At 40.2% G+C, this 23,028-nt stretch overlaps 1 protein-coding gene across 1 annotated transcript in view; it reads left to right on the plus strand.

Annotated features, from left to right (window-relative positions):
• The window catches only part of SLC38A1 (solute carrier family 38 member 1), a 63,370-nt gene extending 56,178 nt beyond the window's left edge, over window positions 1–7,192 (plus strand). Inside the window, exons 13-16 of the mRNA XM_021704831.1 lie at window positions 1,646–1,764; window positions 2,296–2,437; window positions 2,539–2,636; window positions 4,393–7,192. Of these exons, the coding sequence (XP_021560506.1) occupies window positions 1,646–1,764; window positions 2,296–2,437; window positions 2,539–2,636; window positions 4,393–4,494 (461 nt within the window). The 3' untranslated portion in view covers window positions 4,495–7,192. The remainder of the gene's footprint in view (window positions 1–1,645; window positions 1,765–2,295; window positions 2,438–2,538; window positions 2,637–4,392) is intronic.
• The last annotated feature ends 15,836 nt before the right edge of the window (window positions 7,193–23,028 follow it).

A 23,028-nucleotide genomic window follows, 5' to 3' on the forward strand; every position in this document is an offset into this window, starting at 1 on the left:
GCAGAGTGCTACACCCATGACAGTTGTGTTAATTAAAAATAAAACGCCTGATTGTTCACTGGAAGTTGGAGCCCTGCAAAGATTTGAAGGAATGGCCGAGAAGGTTCAAAGGAATGAAATCTGAAAAAGAGAACAACTGGGTTTCATTTGTAACTTATTGGCCCTGTAGCAATAGTTTTCCTTCTTTTATTAGGTCTTCATCGTCTCCTATTCAAATGATCCTCAAGCTGTATTTAACATCTTTCATCACCATTATAATTTGGGACCTGATTTAAATTTAAATACATATACCTCACATTGTTCTCTGTTAAACAATATTTCTTTGAGGCATTTTTTTTTCCATAAACACAAATGTCTCAAAATTTAAGCTCGTTTGGAGATGATTAATTCAGCCTGGAGAGCATGGCTACCCTGGTTATACAGTTGTATTGTTACCATTTTCACAAGCAATGGCAGACAGCATTGTCCGATGAATCCATAAATGCCACGTTGAAGTTTTGCATAAAAATAGTGTTTCTAGATTTCCTGCAGAGTTGCAGGGCTGGGGGTAGGTAAAAGGAGGGAGGGAGAGCTTCATGTTCGTTGAACAATCTCACTGTTACCTAGTCCACGCTATGAGTTTTCTTTGCAAATCCATATTTCTCCCGCCCCCCATAAAATAAAATGCCAAACCCTTTTATACTCTTCGGTTAAAGAAAAAGGCTCAGCTATTTTTAGATGGTTATAAATCTTGACTCAAGAAAATTAGAACTAGTGAGATTTTTATTATAACCTAGGCTCCTTTTCCAAAACTGAGACCAATCTATGGCACAGAATAGAATTGGAATTCCACCCTTGGAACCTTGAGACTGGTACAGTGAGAAGTCCTTACAGGAGACATGGCAGGAGGGGAAGAAGCTCTTGTCAAAGCAGTGAGCATTCGCAGGGACTGCCATTAGAGCTTTGGTTGTCTTTGAAATCACGTTTGGAAGTTCAGAGTTAAGAAAAAGTTCAAAGTCGTACATAAGCTAGATACTTTTTTTTTTAATAAGAAAAACATACATGGAAGAGAATTCTTTCCTGCTGGTGGTGAAGTTCGTTTGACGAGTGGCACCAAGTGGGGGAAAGTCTAGATTAAGAAGGGTTTTGTGCGGGCCACCTGGGTGGCTCATTCAGTTAAGCATCTGCCTTCGGCTCGGGTCATGATCCCGGGGTCCTGGGATCGAGTGCTGCGTCGGGCTCCCTGCTCATTGGGGAGAGCCGGTTCTTCCCTCTGCCCCTCACTCCACTCGTGATCTCTCTCAAATAAATTTAAAATCTTGAAGAAAAAAAAGGAAGAAGAAGGGTTTTGTGCTTCAACTGTACGTTCTTTTTAACCCCAGTTTACGCCTAGATTGAATTCAGTATAAACCGAGCATCCCCACACTGTGTAGCTGCTTCTAGCGATGACTGTAAATTCCTCTTAAAGTTACATATGGACAAGTGGAGCCTGTCTCACACAGGGCATTCTTCTTCTCAACTTCATAAATTGTTTTAATAGTTACTTCGACACCCAGAACATTGCTTCCCTTGCCCTTTATTTAGGTTGCAAGTTTGTTGTTCAGATAAACTGTCATTCAGCAGTGTGCCTTGTTTCTCTCTCAATGCTCTCTTTTTCTCGCTTTAGAAAAGGTGCAGTCAGACCTCCTTCACAAGTACCAGAGTAAAGATGACATTCTCATCCTGACAGTGCGGCTGGCTGTGATTGTTGCTGTCATCCTCACCGTGCCAGTGTTATTCTTCACGGTGAGTAACGGGCCTCAGGGCCCTATAAGAAAAGCTGAGGTCCCGCCCTTCCTTCCTGTTCCGAGCCTGCTCCAGAGAAAGCCTGCTGCAGGGAACTTCCTGGTGTCGCTGGAATGGTACCAGGGAGGCATCCCCGAGACTCGGTTAAGGCTCTTCGGAAAGAAAGTAGGGTCAGTGAGATAGGGCGGACTCTGCTGGGATGAATCTTAATTCTCATTAATCTGTTCCTTTTTCGCAAAGAAGTGTAGACAGAGTGTTTGGATCTTGCTTGTGCATGATGAGAGAACAGAAAGGGACCGGAGGAGCATACTTAGTCATAGATAAAAACGGAAATTATCCCCCACTGGAGCAAACTACCAATTTGTAAATAAACATACTTTCCTTAAGTCAAGCCCCCCTGCCTATAATACTGCACAATATTTTACAAAACATTTCCCAGATTCCTGTGCACCAGGACGTGAGTTTCTGCTGAGGACGCGAAGGTTGGCATGCTGGGGGTCCTCACAGAGCCTTTGTTTTCTTTTCCTGTAGGTTCGTTCATCTTTATTTGAACTGGCTAAGAAAACAAAGTTTAATTTGTGTCGTCATATCTTGGTTACCTTCATACTCTTGGTTATTATCAACTTGTTGGTGATCTTCATACCCTCCATGAAGGACATTTTTGGGGTCGTAGGTACGGCTTTATGAACTTTACACTTATCATTCTACAACAGCTGTTTAGAAAGCTAAAATTTCACCGTAACAACTTCCTTTTTTTTTTTTCTTATTTTACAGGAGTCACATCTGCTAATATGCTTATTTTCATTCTTCCTTCATCTCTTTATTTAAAAATCACAAGCCAGGATGGAGATAAAGGAACTCAAAGAATTTGGGTATGTCTCAGGCCAGCCACTCTAATTTTTCTGATTGGTTTTTCATTTAAATATACCAAATGAATAGCCCACCTCATCCTACTTTTAGCAGCCTCAGAGGGGGAGCAGCAGTCCTGTAGTTTTCCCCTTTGGGAGATTTAAAATATTGTATCAGACTCTGATCTGTTCTCTCAAAATGTGTTACTGTGCCTTAGCTTTTGCTCTGAGCTAGGGTAGGGCCAGCTGGGAAACTGGACGTTTGTCATCCTGCGTCTCTGTAAGGCGATGCCTTGTCTTTAACAAGCTAGGAGAGGGAGAGGGACTCGAAGACTTAATGCAGCCCACTGTTTCTGTACCATTCTTAGCCCCGTAACTCCCTCCGACAGCCCAGGGCACGTGGGATGCCTTCATTAAAACGGCTGAGTTCTCTTCAAGAGCCTTCTTATGATTTGACAGAAATATTTTGGAACAACACACCTGGATTCAGAAACTGCCTTCCTATATTGGGATTCCTGTTTCCAGGTCTAGTGAAGTTCAAAGGCATCTTGCAGGTGGTGCACTTCGAGCGAGTGAGGGAAGCAGGGGTGATGTGGCTACTGCCTGAGTACCTCCTGGAGCACCATTTTGTTTGGCCTCGGAGAAGGCTTCTCAGCCGCCCTCCCAGGTAGTGTAAGCGCTCCAATTGCACACATGACCCGAGTCAACAGACCCGGGTGAGAGTTGTAGGCAGGAGGGATCATCCTTGTGCATTTAGGAGAAGCCACACTGATGTTGGTACAGCGTCTACTTCCCCAAGAGGATTATCCCTGAAACCATAAGTCCCAGGTCCTTCTGACTCATACCAGTAGGGGAGGGGCTCCATAAGGACAGAGAAGGAGCAGTTACTCTGGCATAGCAGTAAAATATAGATTAAATCTGAAAGTGCTTAGAGGCCTGTTGCCCATGGGTTCTCTGGGCCTCCCCAGCCCTGCTCCCACCTTCAACCTGGTAGTAGGATCTAGCAGATAGCATTAGACAAGGGCTCCTGTCTATGTGGGACCTCACGGGGAGTTAGACCAGAACTATGATGGAAAGCCTGTGTATAACCCCACCATTTGCCTCTTCTCCTTCCCTTAGCTCCGCCCTCCAGGTTCCAGTCCAGCCCCCTTGGCTCTCATGTTACTTCATCCTTCTCCCTGCAAAGCTCTCCGTGGATACTTTGAAGGCCAAGCAATTTCTAATCTCGTGTTCTCCAGATTCTGGTTTTAGTAACCTGTCCCCCCTTCTGGCCTTCCTCAACCCTTACAATAAGTTAATTCTGGACACCCATTTCCTATTTCACTTGATCAAATAGACTTTGCTTTTATATATCTTTTTTTCCCACTTTTTCAGAAAGAAATGTTTGCCTGCCACCGATAACCTTGGTTGGTTGGTAAAAAGTAACAAAACCACCTCTATGTTTTCAAAGGCCTTTCTTTTTTTTTAGTTGTAATCTTAGTTTGAAAGAAACTGTAAGGATAACCAGTGAGTTATAGAACGGATTTGTTCTGAGATGACCGTGAAGTCAAAGAACAGAATGTGGAGGATGGCCCTGCATAGCTAGTTCTTGTTTTCCCATCCTTGGAGAATCAGACCCTTACAATCTTGGAATGATTCTCACAGTTCAGCAATGGTTGTAACAAACTCCAAATACAAGGGGACACAAAAAGAGAGGGAAAAGCATTTCTATTTTTTTCCCAGGTGTATGTGGGAGATGTTGGCTTCCCTGAAAATAACCCATGCCTTTATGTTGCTCCAGGCCGCCCTTTTCTTGGTCCTGGGGGTGTTGTTCTCCCTGGTCAGCATTCCCTTGGTCATCTACGACTGGGCCTGCTCATCAAGTAGTGACAAAGGCCACTGAGACCAGCTGAGGACAGGAAACGTTCCGGCCCGCGGCTCGGTCACATCACCACACATCAGCAATCTCTCATCACTTCTTTCGCAAGTTTACAGAAGCAAAACAGAAATTCACAAGATACTTAAAATGGAATAACACTTCGGTAGCAAAACAGAAACCTGTTTCTATAATGGTTCCTGTCCCTCTAAGAGTTGGGATCAATTTAAGGATTGTGGATTTTTTTTTTTTTTAAGCTTCATGCAATTGTATTTCTCAGTACTCTTCACAGTCAGTTATTTTTCACTCTCCTAACTCTATTTTTTGTGACTTCATGGTCCCTTAGAACTTTGAAAACATAATTATCGATCATGTTTATTTATTATGCATCCAAGTTTCCAAAATAATTTTCCTGCCAATGTTCTGCTCATGCCATTGGTACCTTTTTAGAAGAGAAAAGAATCTCGAATTGTATATAGTTATTTTGCTTTACAGAAAAAGAAAATGGTTTCATAAATATTTTGCCTACTTTGGTTAACATAGCACACAGGGATAATCATGAGAGAATGACGGGGTGTGTGCCCTCGCAGGATCAGAGTCTACCCAACATTCGAGGTGGCCCTCGTCAGCCTGGCCGCCAGGCTCTGGTGGCCCAATGGCCTTCACTGGTACTACATCCTGCTTCAGGCAGAGACCGTCTCCAATGAGTGTTCTTTGCTGGGAAGGGGGTGAGAATGATTTCTTACCTTGGTAAACATCTTAAACTACACATTTGGGTTATCTAGCAAATGAAGTTTTGTTTCCCTCTTGGCCAGTTGTGTCAAAGTTACTCTAATCTGAGTCACCTTCCACTGAGGGAGACCCATGACACCTTTGTAATAAATTGAGAAGCACGGGTATTGCAAAAAGAGCATACAAAATGCCTAAGAAAATATTCCTGTGATGCAAAAACCCTACATCTGTGTTGTCAGAGGGAGAAAAAACACTTTCTTAAATTATAAACCCAGCAGCTTTTATTCATGTCCACCAGCTTTTTGCACAGGGAATAATGTGTATCTAACCAAGGATGATCTAGGATAAGTAATTCCTGTTTTGTATTGGGTACTTTAGGGGGGTCTTTAAAAGACTTGTTTTATATCTATAAATTTAGGTTATTACAAATACAAGATTTTTGTACCTTAAATAAGCCTCATTCCTATTTCTTCTCCATTAACAATCCACTCAGAGTCTTGGGAAAGAAAAAAAAAGGAAAGGAAAAGAACCCTCAGAGACTGCCTTTGAGAAGAACTTGTGACAGAATCAGTGTACCTTCCTTCCCGCAGTTGGGGACTTTGGTGCCTGTTCTGTCTCCTCTTCTCGTCCCTAACCAAAGGGTGGGCCATTACCCTGCCCAACATGACCCACACAAGAGGACAGAGTTGCCTCAGACCCCTACTCCAGCCCCACTATCTCCTAAAGGGGGTGGAAGGAAATTACACGGAGACTGAAAAAGAAGAGAGTTGGGGGCAAGGCATAGCTTGGAAAGTTGGGGGGCAATAAGGAAACCCAGAAGCGCATCCTCCCAAAGCTGGACCATCACCTGTGATTGGACTGTCTCTGTCACACAGTAAGAAATGTTTGTGCTCTGTGAGCTGGTCCCTTGAAATAGGACTTGTGTTTTATTTATATTTCGGTTGAATTTCTCAAACACATAGTTCACCAAGGACAGATTTCTTATCCAGAGATAAGTAGAATCTAACCGCAGACTCTTGGCAGGATTTCCAAGCACTTAGGTCTGGGTTCTGTTCCTCCCTCACTCAAATCCCCAAAGGTCTTGCTCACCATTCACTGGGAGTAACAAGGAACTGTCCCCTCCCCCTTTACAGACTAACGTCCCATAGAAAAGGCAGGCATCGAAGCACCTTGTTGTGATCCTCTTGGGGGAGAAGGAAAGGTTATTTCCTGCATTCTTGGTAGGATTATCATAGCTTTTAATGTACTGTTCCAGAATTATATCCACATTAGGTCAGAGTTCAGGTAATTAGATATGAATACCTACCCATACGTGAATACCTAACCTAGTAAAGTCCATAGCCACCTCTGTCCTTTTCAGCAATGTCTTCCATATTGGATGAACAGGGAGAGAAACTGAGCAAAACAAGTCTGTTGGCCCTGGGAGGCTTGTCTAGGGCACCGAGTAATGAAATAGCCAGGTAGTGGACTGACCCTCCATTAAAAAAATACCTAGTTGAGTTTGCAAGTGATATTATGTTACTTTCTATTTTTCTCATTAATTTATAACAATTCATTCTACACTTTACACAAAGTCAACTTAGAAAATTATCATTAGCTCTTGGGATGGGTAGTGATATTTTTGGATCTCTGGATTTTATGTGTCAGTACAGGGAATTTTTATTATTATTTAAAATATTTATTTAGAGGAGGCACATTGTTGTTGATGTCTGTGATACTGCAGGTTTTTAAAAATCTTCTTTGTATGTTTATCTAAGTTTATTTTTGACTGAATATAATAGACCCTACTGTAATTTGTCAAATACCACGGATTAATTACATCATTTGTGTGGGATTAGCTGTAAAGTGTACTGCAATAATTCTTCTTGTTCAGAATAGTGAACTGGTAGCCAAAAATACATGTATCACAGATGTTAGGTAGAATTTAAACAGCAGTCAAGTGCTATAGAAGTTTTTCTGCTAAATTAGTAGACTAAAGAATATTATACCTAAGCCATTGGGAGCAGCACGTTTTCCTTTGGTAGATAGAAACTTAACACTAGTGAACAGTGCCAGTTTCATACTTTGGATTTAGAACTGTTCTCTAGTTATTATAACACAATATACTGTAAATCCCTAATTTACCTAATGTTACTTATTAGGAGTGGAGTAGTAAAGGGTGTACAGGAAAGAAATCTAGTCTCGTTAAATACAGGCTGCCCCCAATTTATAAGCAGATCATGTTGCAAAACCCTGTTAGGTGGTTGTTTGCAACCTGGAATGTATTTTCCTCTAAAAACCAGGTTATACATGGTGTTTAGGCCCCCAGGGCAGCTAGGAAGGATGATGAGACCCATCATTTAGCAGAATAGGATAGTATAACCCGATGGCTAAAAAGCCTTAACCACCAAAAATAATGTTGTTTCTAAGGAGTATTTGTTCAGAGTTGCCAAGAGTACGTCACTCCTGTTAATGGAATCTGGACTGCCCACGCCAGCCACACGCCACCTTCCAGATGGTGGGGGTAGGGTCACCACCCGTTAGTGGAGACCAGCGGGGCCTGAAGCAGGGTCTCCAGCGAAGGAGGGGAAGAAGAAGTCCAGGGCCACCGAAGACCCTGGTGGTAGGAGGAGGGGAAGGACGATGAGGGGGCCTCTTGTGAGCCCGCCAGTGGCATTCCTCAGCTGGTATCCCTTCTTTTGCCTGGAGGTCTCAGGCTTGGCCTGACTTTTCTGTTTGTAGGACCTGTTGCTCCTATAGTTTGTCTCTTCCCCTGCCCGTTACAGAGCAGGATGTTGCTGCATAACTTCTCCCGTGTGCCAGTCCTTGAAGCCAGTATGCAGCACTTTTAATGGGTTTCGTGCTAGTGAACCAGGGTTTAACTGCCTAGTAATCAGATCGGTGTAAAAAAGCTCTCTCCTGACTTTCCTTCTTTCTATTTGCAGACCCTGTTGAGAAAGGTACCCGGGGGGGATGGTCATGGGGCTGGGGGTGGACAAGGGACTGCGGTAAGCTTCCTGTGTTTGAGAGGACACATCAGAAGCCACCCCACAGCTGACTTCCTTCTGGAGTTGGACTCAAGCCTCTAAGCCAGTGGTTCTCACAGCGTGGTCCCCAGACCAGCAGCAGCATCACCCAAGGACATGCTGGAATGCAGGGTTTGGGTCCCCACCCCAGAACTAATGAACTCAGAAACGCTCAGAGTGGAAGCCCTCAGCAGTCTGGGTTTGAACAAGCCCTCTGCCTGATCTTGATGCATGTTAAGTGCGAGAACCACTCCAGGTCAGTTTGTCTCTCACTTCTTTCTCCCCATTAGTCCTACCTCAGAGTATGGTGCCTAGGAAATGCTGGTGCTGGTGCGCAGTCGACAAGGAAGGCTGCCTGCACTCGGGTCTGCCTGGGCTGAGGGGCACTAAGATGACATGTTTTGAAGCTGTGAGGAAATGAAAGTGAAGTGTTTTTGTCTTTGCGGAGAAGGAAAAGAAAGCACCCTTTGTAAAGGCAGCCTTAGGTGAAATACTGAATTCATGTCAGGAGTAAGCTCTCCACTGTGTTCGTGCACATTGTGTAATGATTGAGCCTGTCCTCCTTTTAAAGTGAATTCTCTAGAAAGGTCTGTACTGCATAAAGCATCTACAAACTGCTCAGAAAAGGATGTAGAGCTCGGCTCCATCTCAGTAGATCACAATGCAGGACGGCACATTTATTGGGGTGGGGACGGGGCTGAGGACATGATCAGATATTTGATCTCACGGCTCAGGGCAAAAGCCACGAGTTTCCCTCAGTTTATCAATGTAAATGGCTTGAGGCTTAGAAAGGGCAGAAGCTTTAAGAATAGAATTCCTCCATTCCACTTCACTATCACCTTGTAGCCACTCTCAAAACACAGAAGATACGACTGTATCTAGTGCTAATAAATGGTTTTCCCGAGAGATGGCAGATCTTGAGAATCCTTTAGCAACAGAACATACTTCCTCTAAAATATACAGTGAATTATTTGTGATGACATAGGGCTTTCAGGTACAAATTGGGAATGGGGTGGCTAACAACTGAAAAATATCGCTAAATCTAAAAGGGAAAGTTCTTGAAAATTGTAAAATTCGCAAGGCTAGGTCATTTTCCTTTAGGGTGTTCTCAGAGGAAGGGCTGTGAACTGGGCCCATCTGTCTACAGTCTTGAATTTGTGTTTTTAAAAGGAAGAATCTATGCAGCTGAGGTTTATTGTAGGAAATACTTCATTTGTATGTAAATATGTTGTAAATAAATAGGAGGCTGTATATTTTTGCAGTTGTTGATCCACACTGAAATAAAAGTCTGCATATCAAGAATCTAGTATTTGCATATCAAGAATAAATGTCATAGATATTAGTGGTTTTGTTTGGGAATTAGAAAAATTTACATTCTCACCCAGGTAACATCGTTCTCTCAGTGTAAACTTGGAATCTAAAACTCTTACTTAATTGTTTAGAAAGCAAAATGTCGGAGAAATAGTTGCATTGATTTCTTATACTGGTATTAAGATCAATTACTTAAGAGATAATCCTCTGAACTACAAATAAGGACTATTTAGACCCAAATTATTGTCATATAGGAATAGATATACCCCAAATGGCAAACTCTTTCTTCATAATGCTCTTTCGCTATTAACACTGATACCACTACACAGTATTTTTGAAAACAGAAATTGGGGAGAATTTTCTTTTCAAAATTAAATTGAACTGCTACATTTCCCAAATTTGGGGATCTTTGAAAGGGGGGAAAAACCTGAACATTAACTGTGAGCACAAATTTGAAGGACAAAAAAAGGACCGTTATCTTATCAGCTTTTGAAAGTCTTGCATGTTTGCCTTTCATTTTCAATGTTGACACCAACATAGACTGTCTTAAGTCTTTTTTTCCCCAAAACACTTGAATCTTGACCATGGGTACGTAATCCACTCTCCAGAGTCCAGTTGTATTTTAGACTTCATGTAAGCCCAGTATGTGTAGCACACCCCACTGTTTTATGAATGTAAAAACTTGTAAATGACTTTCAGATGGGTGATAGAAGTGAGTCACAAGTCACAAAACTTTGCTATTCATGGTTAATCAAATAGTTTATTTTCCCCCCAGGATGTGGTGTAAATAAAGAAATATAAGAAATTCTGTTCTATAATTGCTCTGTTAACATAGTTTTTAAACATTAAAAATGTGAACTAAAAGTATTTTTGAGTTTTACCTTCATTCTTTCGGGATGCAATACTAAAATGGGGGGGGGCGTTTGATTGTTGGAGACAGATTTGCACACATTTGTCAGTGTTCTAGAACATTACATGTTCATGAAAGCTCATATTTATATACCCAAACTTAAAAAAAAATACTTCTGATAGAAATCTATCTGATCTGAAACAGATTACATATTTCTCCATTCTTTGTAATCAGAGTAGGCTGAACATAGTATTTTCTTTTTAAAGTCGGGTTCATCTTTATGGATATCAATTTCTGTACTATGTTGTAATAGGGACTCTAGTCTTCCTCGACTCATATTGTAGCCACCTGTAACACAGAAAATTCTATCAACACTTCCATTTCTCTGGAACTTTTAAGGGGAAAGCTTCTACAGCTTGACCTTTTCTCTATCCATCCCTGGCTCCTCCTGCATGTTTTATCAGAATGGCAGCATGGCCAGAGTCTGATATCCAGATTCCTTTTGTAGATGGGGTTAGTGCAAAAACAACCTGGGCATAGTATGACCAGGTATGAGGCCCTTCTTGACTCTCCCTGAGCTGCCTGGACGATAGCCCATTCTGCAGAGCACAGGTGCACATGTGGATCTCAAGTTGGAAATTTGGGGCACAGGAGTCCAAGCTGTGTATTCCAATTTAGCTTCATTGGCAATAAAGCTGATATTTTTATCCATATGCATCTCTTTGTCTAACCCTTTGTTGATCAAAACCCTAGAGGCAAAGAGTGTAAGTAATTAGTACTTTCAAACTCAAGCAGTTGTTAAAATGCAAACATCCAAAAGGCCATTGAGCATATGAGCAGGATTTGTTCTAAATCAAAAGGTTCAATCCTCCAGTGCTTTTGACAGTTCTGACTTCTACTATCATTCCATGAATGTCTGCCAATACCATTCTATTCTGCCCTATTTTACATGTAATTGTCTGGGTAAGGGTTATTCTCTATCTCCCCTACGGAATAAACTATGGGTTTACTAACTTTGCAACTCAGAAGACCTGTTTGCTTACCTTCTAGACTCATAATTGTATTCTGTCTGGTTAGGATAGTCTGAAAGGGGTTGATGAGGCCCAAATAACTGGGCCAATTTTTTGTATACCAATGTTTTATCTTTAATTAGTTTACATTTTAGACTAATCCAAATTGGCAGGACAATCTGTTCTTCCTCTGTGGGCTCAGTGCAACATCAAAATAACCTGTCAGATTATTAAAATGTATTATAAAGCTGTAGCACCTACAACAGATTTTTACTGATGTGGAAATAAATAAATAGATCATAATAGAGAACACATAAATGGCCCAAATAACACCAGAATGGGGGCATTGGAAAGTAAGGGCTATTCAATAAATCATGAAAAAATGACTAGCTTTTTGACAAAATAAAGCTGGGTCCTTGGTTCACCTTTTATATCTAAAGAGAGCTCAAATACACAACCTGTGGATAAATATGTTTTTTCACAAGTGTAAATCCATGACACTCATAAAGCTGGCATATGTCAAAAATTTTATTTAGCTCATTATTAATGAGGGAACAAGTAAGATGTTTTAAAAAATGGCTCAAAGGATAATTCAAAGAACAGACACATATATAAGCAATTAGGAGAGCTAAAATGAATTTGCTTATAGACACAAAACTGGCCTTATCCACAGGGGGAAATCAGTTGCATCTTCACCAGCAGAATTCTTTTACTTCTCTGGGCAGTAATCATTTCTACATTGGTTTTCCATAATTCACAGGACTATAACATAACTCAAAGCCCCTCCCCCACCCAAAAAGGCAAAATGTGTATAGAACCAGACAACCCAGAAGAGATACCTGATATTCCATCAAAGTATTCCCAGTAGCCTTTTTTGCCCCTTTCAAAGTCTTTCCAATTTCCCTAACAACTTCCCTTTTTGTGACCATAAAAATCTCAAAGGTTATTCTTGATCATAAAAAAAGGGCTGGATTCATTAGGTTTGCCTGATTCTTTTCATAGGTGCAACAAGTGCTAATTAATCATATAGGGTTCCTTGGGTTTGCTTTGAAAATTGAAAGCCATGTAGTATTGAACAGCTACTGGAACCACAGAATTGTACTTTTAAATGTCTCTAGCTCAAGGCTGGGGAAGGAACCCCAAGAAACTACCATATTTTGCTTGCACTATCTATAAATTTGGGTGAATTCCTCTCTACTTGAGTTCTGTCCCCTAACCCCTGCCCCGTTCTTACCACCTTTAGGGATGGTACTAAGGCCAACTTCCTGGGATAGTTTTGTAGGCATTGTTTCCGTAAGTAAAATCAGCCTTTGTTCCTTGGAGTTGACATAACTGATTAAATGAGCATCATTCTCAAATATGACATTCCAAGAAAGGCCACAGATCCATGATCAATTTTTTCCAATTATATACTGGTAGAAAGGAAAAGATTCTTGTTGAACCTATGCAAATAAGTATATTGCTGTGAAAAAGTAAGGGAACTCAGAGCTTTTTAATTTGGGGGTGGTAGGAAGTTTATGAGAGGCAGAAAAAAAAGTTTAATTTCACTTTACAAAAGCAGAGTCTACCGGATTGTTGTAGATTAAAGGTCACTTAAGAAGAAGAATGGCCTGGGTGGCTCAGTTGTTAAGCGACTGCCTTCAGCTCAGGTCGTGATCCCAGGGTCCTGGGATCGAGCCCCGCATCGGGCTCCCTGCTCCGCGGGAAGCCTGCTTCTCCCTCTCCCGCTCCCCCTGCTTGTGTTCCCTCTCTCGCTGTGTCTCTCTCTGTCAAATAAATAAATAAAATCTTAAAAAAAAAAAAAAAGAAGAAGAAGAAGAATGGCCTCCTTATAAATCCAGAAAATAGAGCATTAAGACAGCCTCAACACTACCACAGTTACATTTCCCTCATCAGCTCGTTTCACCCCGTGAAATTCTGTTCTGTGGGATCTTGGGTTAGCGTTCTGCTTTCATAAAGTTGTCTGCTTCTGGAATAGTGTCCTGGACAGCCACCTCCTTGCACAGGTTCAGCCTGAATGTTGTCAGAGCTGTGTCAACTCAAGCTTGTACCCAAGCGTCTGTTCTTTGAAGTGTCAATAGTTGAACATACTTGGCACGGTCCAACTCCATGTGATTCTAGGCAGTTTGTCTTTGCTAAAGAAGCAGATTTTGGCCTGCAGTTTGTTGCAGAGCCTCGGGCAAGTTTCAGGAAGCAGAAACCTATTTGATAATGAGACTGGAAGACTGTGGCTAACATACTGTAGAAATTAATGGATATCCCATTCTATCATTGGTGTCCTTCCACGTCACCTTGAAAAGCCGTGTAGTGTACCACTGAAAGATCATCCAGTCATCTTTTTGGCCCACTTCAAAGTCTTTCACAATTTTCCTGTCAGTACCTATCTATATCTCATATATATAATATCTTGGGAGAAGGGAAGGCCTTTCTTGGTACAAAACACAGGAGTCACAAAGGACGTAACTGACTAATAAATATTTTAAAACTCTCTATGTATGGGGCTCCTAGTGGCCCAGTTGGTTAAATGTCCAATTCTTGGTTTCGGCCCAGGTCGTGATCTCAGGCTCATGAGATCGAGCCCCAAGTCAGGCTCATGCTCAGCGCAGAGTCTGCTTCAGATTCTCCCTCTCCCTCTGCCCCCCCTCCTCATGCTCTCTCTCTCTCTCAAAATAAATAAATAAATCTTTAAAACTCTCTATGACTCATAAAAGTGCCAAAATGCAAAATGCAAAAAAAAAAAAAATCCAAAAATCCAAATGAGAGATGAAAAACATTTGCCACACATATGTTGTAACTGGTATAATGTGACTCTCAAGTCTCAGGTCACAATTATTCAAAATAGTCCCTCGGTCAAATTACCAGGATGCCCAACATCTCTTTCTTGATATTCCCACCTTCAAATTGTCCAAGAACCCTCGAGGCATTTGATTCCAGAGGTGCCTGCCTCCAGGGCAAAAGAGAACTAACTGGTGAATTTAATCCGTTCACCTCAGGCCTCTTTCCCACTGCTGTGCAGCTTCCGTTGCTGCCACACGGGGTCACTGTTGAACACCAGCTCTGCACAATTTCTTAACGCGCGTCTACTGTGGCAATAATGCCCTCACAGGTCCGCAGCACTATGAGGGCTGAAGTGAGGGAGGAAGGATGACCTTAAGCCATGCAGTGCTATGGTACTTGTCACCTTGAGAGCCCAAGCAGTGAATAGTGCGTCAGTTCGCCAGAAGTTTATTCCCAGCTCGTGCCCACCAGGCAGTCTGGCTCAGAAGCGGCTCCGATTAAGCTGTACACTGTTTCAGAGCCAACCCTGTCCCTTTCCCCATCCATGGCCATGCATTTAAACCTGATATTGATCTCAAGTCTTGACTCTAGATGTCCCTCATGGTGAGTTTCACTTTGGGACTCTTAGGACTGTTTCCTGTCCCTCCCGAGATCATCTCAGTTCTACAGGAGAGGTTCGAAAACAAAACTCAAAAGGGAAGGCATTGGGTAGAAGACATAATCCTGTCTTCCCTGGTGCCTCTGCAAATTTGCCTGACCTTTTCAATAGTTACTGTTTCAACATACCAAGGGATGTTTGGCTTTGGACAGTCATAGATAAACCACAAAAATGTTCCAGTTACATTTTTCCCTAGGAGTGATGCCTGCCAGTTTGACTCCTATTTAGAACTTAAGAGGGGCCATTCAATTGACTTTTCCTTGTTTAACAGTGACTAAACAGTCTTCAAAAAGAAGCACCTAGAAGCCTCTTAAAGTTCTGCCTGCACAGTCCTTGACATAGAGCTAATCTCCTTAATAAATCAAGTTTTAAAAATCACTAAGAAAAACATATAAAAAGCCCAATAGAAAAATGGGCTACACAGATATAAAAAGCAAACAGAAAAAGAAATAAACCTTGAAAAGATGTTCAATCTAACAATCTAAGTCATAGGTAAATAAATGAAAATTAGAACAGCTGTGTATACCTTTTATTTTTATTTTTTTAAATTTTTTTATTGTTATGTTCCTTTTAAAATTATTCCTTTCATATTGGTACAAATCAAAACAGTTGCTATTATAGTTCAGGTAAGGATGTAAGGGAAAAATCCATCCATTTTCATATGCACCTGATGGTAGTGTAAACTGTATGACTTTTTGGAGAGAAATTTGGCAATGTCTGTTAATATTATAAATGCTCTTAACTTTGGCCCCATCAATTCTATGTTCATGAGTTTTTGTAACTCACAAGAACAATATGCTGTCAGATTCTCGGAATCTCTTTATCTCAATTTGTACTCAGGTCTCTCTTTTTCTGCTGTTTCTGTTGTTCTTTATGCTTCTTTGTCTCTTCTCTTTTCTCAGTAAGCTCTTGAACATCCCGTATGTTAACACTCTCCCCAACTAAACCCAGCCCCCTGTCCTATTTTCTATCTTCAGGCTCCCAGGTGGCCTAGCTCCATATCACAGATAGAGACTAGAGACATTTCTTGGTCTTATGCATCAGAAAATTTCCATTGGTAGATCCCTGTTCAACCACAGCTTGGCTCTTCATAGCTAGTTTCAAAATGGTGGTGGGTAGGTTTTATGTATTTTATGAATCTGGGACAGCTTTAAAACATAATTATGCACGGTCCTTCTTCAGACCAATTAAATTATAATCTCTAGTGGTAGAGCCAGAGATGTTTAAAAGAATTATCCAAAATTCAGAAATAAGACAGAGAGGACGTAATATTGGACCAGGATGTTATTTACCAATCCCACCCATGTATTATTTAATCATCTATAGGAATGTACTTTTGTTTGATGTGTTGTTTATTATTGACTAAAGGCCCAGATTTTGTAATAAACCTATATATGTTGTAAAATTATATATTGTAATATTTAAATGTGACATGTAACTACATATTTACATATGTGATTTGTAATATGTAATGACATAATTATATATACAATATTTATATGTAAATATTACATTATAATCTATAAACTTTGCATGTTAAATATTAATGTCTCAATTTTTGTCTTTTAGAGATGCAAATGATTTCTGTCTAGGTGAAACATAACCTCCAAAAATTTGTATTTACTTTAGCATTCTTATTCTATCATTCCTTTTAAAATGCCTATAAATAATCAGTTCCTCAAAATGCCCTTTATTTATTTTTGTTAAAGATTTTATTTATTTATTTGAGAGAGAGAGAACCAGGGGAGGGGAGGGAAGAGGAGAGGAAGGGAGAGGAGAGGTGGAGAGAGGGAGAAGCAGACTCCCCGCTGAGCAGGGAGCCCAACGTGGGGCTTGATCCCAGGACCGCAGGATCATGATCTGAGCCAAAGGCAGATGCTTAACTGACTGAGCCACCCCGGTGGCGCTATTTATTCATTTTTTAAGTAACTCCACACCCAGCGTGGAGGCCAATGTGGGATTTGAACTCAAACCCTGGAATCACGACCTGAGCTGAGATGAAGAGTCGGATGCTTAACTGACTGAGCCACCCAGGTGCCCCTCAAAATGCCCTTTAAATTTGTTTGACCATTTTACTTCAGATTGGTTATGTGTTATCTTTGTCTTATTATTTTTATTAAGGAAACTATCCAAAGGATGTGAAATTCCTATCTTTGTTGTGATATTTTATGTTGCCATATTCACTGTCCCCCTAGCATAGATTATTTTATATCTTTGATTCTCAGTCTTTTATTCATAATATGAATACTCTGAATACAGAATAAATTTTTTATACATTCTTTGTGGGTACAATATATCTTTTATGCAGACAAATACTGCAATTCCAATTTTTAAACATATGTAGCCAAATGAAGCATGTCTGAGAGCAGGATAGGTTCCTGACCACTAGTGAGTGCCTTTTTCCTCAATCAGGCAACTGGCAACTAAGTCTGCATGAACCATTCAGCGCTTGGGAGTTGGGCATCAGAGAAAGTATTATGTACTGTCTATACTTTTTTTTTGTTTAAGATTTTTTATTTATTCATTTGAGAGAGAGAGAGAGCACAAGCAGGGGGAGAGGAAGAGGGAGAGAGAGCAGCGGACTCCCCACTGAGCAGGGAGCCCGACGTGGGGCTAGATGCCAGGACCCAGAGATCATGACATGAGTCAAAGGCAGCCACCTAACCATCTGAGCCACCCAGGTGCCCCCTGTCTATACCTTTTGAAAAGATAGCTCTTCTAAGTAGTGACGAAGTTGTCTTTTATGCCTGAGAAAGCATCTTGCTTTCACTTTTCAAACATCCAAGTTGATGTTTGAGCTAAAGGTTTATTGTCCTGTAAAAGCATAATGGCTTGGAAGAGCATGAAGGAAAGAGTGAGATACACTTTCCATTAATAGTTTTCAAAGACCCCTTTGGTAGTCAAATGATGTCCTTATCCTGGATCTTTTCTCTTAGAGATTTTCAGTGGAGTCCACTCTGTGATTTGTCTGCCTGAGGATTTACCATTTCTTCCCTTCCCACAGCACTTGACCAATAACTGATGTAAGGCGTCATTGATATTAAGCTGTGCCATAAAGAGCGCAGCAACCTTGCTGGAACGGGGCCAACACGGAGGTGTGCCTACTCTCTGCAGAACTCCCCTGTGCCATGAATCCAGTTTCCCTTCAGACTTTCTCGACACTACATGCTTCCTTGCGTGGTTCCTTCCCTTCCCAGCCCCACTCTCTGATCTCTTGTAGATTCATCTCTTAGGAACACTCCCTAATAAATCACTTTTACACAAATCAGTCTTTTTTTTAAATTTTTTTATTGTTATGTTAATCCCCATACATTACATCATTAGTTTTAGATGTAGTGTTCCATGATTCATTGTTTGTGCATAACACCCAGTGCTCCATGCAGAATGTGCCCTCCTCAATACCCACCACCAGGCTAACCCATCCTCCCACCCCCCTCCCCTCTAGAACCCTCAGTTTGTTTTTCAGAGTCCATTATCTCTCATGGTTCGTCTACCCCTCCAATTTCCTCCCCTTCATTCTTCCCCTCCTGCTACATTCTTCTTTTTTTTTTTCTTTCTTAACATATATTGCATTATTTGTTTCAGAGGTACAGATCTGAGATTCAACAGTCTTGCACAATTCACAGCGCTTACCAGAGCACATACCCTCCCCAGTGTCCATCACCCAGTCACGCCATCCCTCCCCACCCCACCCCCCACTCCAGCAACCCTCAGTTTGTTTCCTGAGATCAAGAATTCCTCATATCAGTGAGGTCATATGATACATGTCTTTCTCTGTTTGACTTATTTCACTCAGCATAATACCCTCCAGTTCCATCCACGTCGTTGCAAATGGCAAGATCTCATTCCTTTTGATGGCTGCATAATATTCCATTATATATATATATACCACATCTTCTTTATCCATTCATCTGTTGATGGACATCTTGGCTCTTTCCACAGTTTGGCTATTGTGGACATTGCTGCTATAAACATTGGGGTGCACGTACCCTTTTGGATCCCTACTTTTGTATCTTTGGGGTAAATACCCAGGAGTGCAATTGCTGGATCATATGGTAGCTCTATTTTCAACTTTTTGAGGAACCTCCATACTGTTTTCCAGAGTGGCTGCACCAGCTTGCATTCCCACCAACAGTGTAGGAGGGTTCCCCTTTCTCCACATCCCCGCCAACATCTGTCGTTTCCTGACTTGTTAATTTTAGCCATTCTGACTGGTGTGAGGTGGTATCTCACTGAGGTTTTGATTTGGATTTCCCTGATGCCGAGCAATATTGAGCACTTTTTCATGTGTCTGTTGCCCATTTGGATGTCTTCTTTGGAGAAATGTCTGTTCATGTCTTCTGCCCATTTCTTGATTGGATTCTTTGTTCTTTGGGTGTTGAGTTTGATGAGTTCTTTATAGATTTTGGATACTAGCCCTTTATCTGATATGTCATTTGCAAATATCTTCTCCCATTCTGTCGGTTGTCTTTTGGTTTTGTTGACTGTTTCCTTTGCTTTGCAAAAGCTTTTTATCTTGATGAAGTCCCAGTAGTTCATTTTTGCCCTTGGCGATGTTTCTAGGAAGAAGTTGCTGCGGCTGAGGTCGAAGAGGTGGCTGCCTGTGTTCTCCTTTAGGATTTTGATGGACTCCTGTCTCACATTGAGGTCTTTCAACCATTTTGAGTCTATTTTTGTGTGTGGTGTAAGGAAATGGTCCAGTTTCATTCTTCTGCATGTGGCTGTCCAATTTTCCCAACACCATTTGTTGAAGAGACTGTCTTTTTTCCATTGGACATTCTTTCCTGCTTTGTTGAAGATTAGTTGACCATAGAGTTGAGGGTCCATTTCTGGGCTCTCTATTCTGTCCCATTGATCTATACACAAATCAGTCTTAAGATTTGCTTCTGGGGAACCCAACTTAAGACACTAAGTTTGCTGGGCCCACAATGTGTAAAATATATTTGAAATGATCATGTTATTCTGAGCTTTCTTGGCCCATCAAAATCCTGGAGGTTTTATTTGTTTTGTTTTGTTTTGGTCTGGTTTGTTTGTTTTTGGGGGGAAGAGGTCAGGCCTTAGGTAAGTCCTATGAACCATCTTCCCTTTGCCGAAAATCAAACAAACAAACAATACTCCTTCTGGAATAAAATGTCCTTATCAGTTTTTCAAGGTTCTTTCTCTGAATGGGATAGGCACCAAGCAAACCACATGGACAGCACATTCTGTCAGCAGGGTCCATTCAAACGAGGATGGGATTTCCAACCCTTTCTGGAATCCCACTCAGTTGCCCTCACAGACTTCCCTGAAAACATTCCCAGGCCATTTGAAAATTCTCTTTTTCAATAATACTCTCAGGAGACACTCACTGCAGTGTCTATGTGTCCTGTGTGGAGTGATTGGCAAATACTGCACTACCTTCAAATTTGAAATGACCAACTAATATTCATCATTGGTTAGTAAGACATATCATGCCATTGTTCAACATCCTCCAATGGTTTCCCATAGCCCTCGTAGAAAAAGCTAGATCCTTTATTTACATGGTCTTCCCAGAATCTCTTCCTCCTGACCACCCTTACCCCACGCTGACCTTCTAGTTCCCTGGACATACCAAGCATACTCTGATCTCAGAGCCTTTGCACTTGCTCTTCCTTCTGCTGTCACACTCTTCCCACAGTTACCCACGTGGCAGTTACTTCAGTGCCTTCAGTTCTCTTCCCAAATGTTACCTTATCCCTAAGATCTTCATTGACTGTTCCACAAAAATTAGCTACTCACCTACCCATAACACTCATACCTCACTTCCTATATCCCTTATCTTGTTTTATTTTGTTGCTAGAACACTTATTACCATCTGAAATGCTTTAGTTAGCTTGTTTGTCTCTTTCTAGCTAGACTGTAACTCTACGAGAGCAAGATTTATGTCTATTCTCTTGAATAGGATAGGTAGGTGTTCAATAAATATTTGTTGAATGAGTGAACCAATAAAGAGTTTACACTGAGTCACCTTCCCTCTGTAAGTGGGATAATTAGATGCAGGATTCAGCATCACGCTCCTTGATGTGTTTTTCTTCCCCCTTTTAATTTTCTTTTTAAGTTTTTATTTTAATTCCAGTTAACATATAGCATTGTATTAGTTTCAAGGGTACAATATAGTAATTAAAACACTTTTTTATTTTTTAAATTTAATTTTAAAACATTTTTCTTAATAGGTGTTTTAAAAATTATAAGCCTCTCCTTGCAACAAGTCAAACATTACAGAGATGTATTAAGAAATGGTTAATAATCTCTGTTTGTTTTTGGAACATCCAAAATGTAACTTTCAGCATGATGGTTACACACATGGATTCTAAAATCAGACTGTCTGGATTCAAATTTATTGGATCTGCAAGCTTAGATATGTTACTTCAATATCTTGATGCCTGATTTTGCTTTTGTAAAATGGAAGTAATAACAGAACCTTTCTACAGAATTGCTGTGAGGGTTAAATGACTTCATTAAAACATGAACAAAAACTCAGAGTAGTATATATTGTACTGTAAACACTAAGCAAATTATCTAATTTTTTTCCCACTTAACAATAGATCTTGGATTTCCTTCCAACACAGTACCCACAGATTAAACTTATTCTATGACTGGATGAGTTTAATCTGGTATGGATAAGCCAGGATATATATTTTTTCAATCTTTTTCCATGATAGACATACAGATTTTTATGGTATACAGGCTATAATAAATATCCATGACTTCAGGACCTTATAAATTTCTCTAGGATAAACATCCCCAAAGTGAGACTGCTGGGCCAAAAGATCTGTGTTACTTAATTTTAATAGAAATTACCAAATTACTTTCTAAACTACCAGTAATAATCCACACACCCACAAATAATACATATCTGCCCCTTTTTCTGCATCCTCACCAGAAATGGAAGTTGTGACACTTTTAAAGTTTTTAATAACAAAAAAATGGGATCTTGTTTTTAATTTTATTTTAAATTTCTAAACTATTAATGAAATTGATCATTTCTTTCACATATTTATTGCCATTTTCATTTTCTTTCTTATGAAATGCCTATTCACATTCTTTATCCATTGTTCAATAAGATTGTTTATCTTTTGCTTATTAATTTATGTAAGAGGGACAAAGAAATGCTTTGTTTACTACATATGTTGTAAAATGTTAATTTTTCCCAGTCTGTTTGTGTTTAGACTTTGTGATGCATCCTTTTATTTTCTGCTTTCATATAGTGAAATTTTTTTTTCATATTTTCATTTTCATATTTATAGTCTTTATAAAGAAATTCTCTCTTAGTGCCAGGTAATAAAAATATCATCCTAATTTCATGTAACATGTTTATTATTTTATTTATAACATCCAACATTTTCAATCCATCTGTAGGATATTTGTGTATGGGAGAGGGGACTAGAACTTTTCTCATGAATCACCATTTGTCCTTGTTTTACTAAGTTCCTATATTTTGATCTATTTCTGGACTTTCTTTTGTAGTCTTCCTATCAATATTTGCAATCCTGTGCTTACACTGTCTGAATTAGAGTCTTTTTTCATTTTTATTTTTTGGTTTTCAAAATGTTTTCAATTTATTTAATGTTCTTTTTCTCTTGTTTTTCAGCTTTATTGTGCTATAATTGACCAGATTGTAAGATATTTATTTTTTAAAAGATTTATTAATTTATTTTAGAGAGAGGGAGAGCACATGGGGGAGGGGCAAAGGGAGAGGGAGAAAGAGAGTCCAAAGCAGGGCTCAGTGCAGTGCTCAGTCCCACAACCTGAAGATCATGACCTGACCTGAAACCAAGATGCAGGCACTCAACTGACTGAGCCACCCAGGCATCCCAAGATTGTAAGATATTTAAAGTGTACAACATGATGATTTGATTTAATTTTATTTTAAATTTCTAAACTATTAATGAAATTGATCATTTCTTTCACATATTTATTGCCATTTTCACTTTCTTTCTTGTGAAATGCCTATTCACATTCTTAATCCATTGTTCAATAAGATTGTTTATCTTTTGCTTATTAATTTATGTAAGAGGGACAAAGGAATGCTTTGTTTACTACATATGTTGTAAAATGTTAAGAGCATTTGGGCTATACATTGTGAAAGGAGTCCTGCTATCTAGTTAATTAACACATCCATCACCTCACATATGTATCTTTTTTTGTGCGTGAGAACATTTAATTTCTACTCTCTCAGCAAATTTTAATAACACAAGA

The sequence above is a fragment of the Neomonachus schauinslandi genome, chromosome 5 (genome assembly GCF_002201575.2).
Source record: "Neomonachus schauinslandi chromosome 5, ASM220157v2, whole genome shotgun sequence".
In the NCBI taxonomy this organism is placed as follows: domain Eukaryota; kingdom Metazoa; phylum Chordata; class Mammalia; order Carnivora; family Phocidae; genus Neomonachus; species Neomonachus schauinslandi.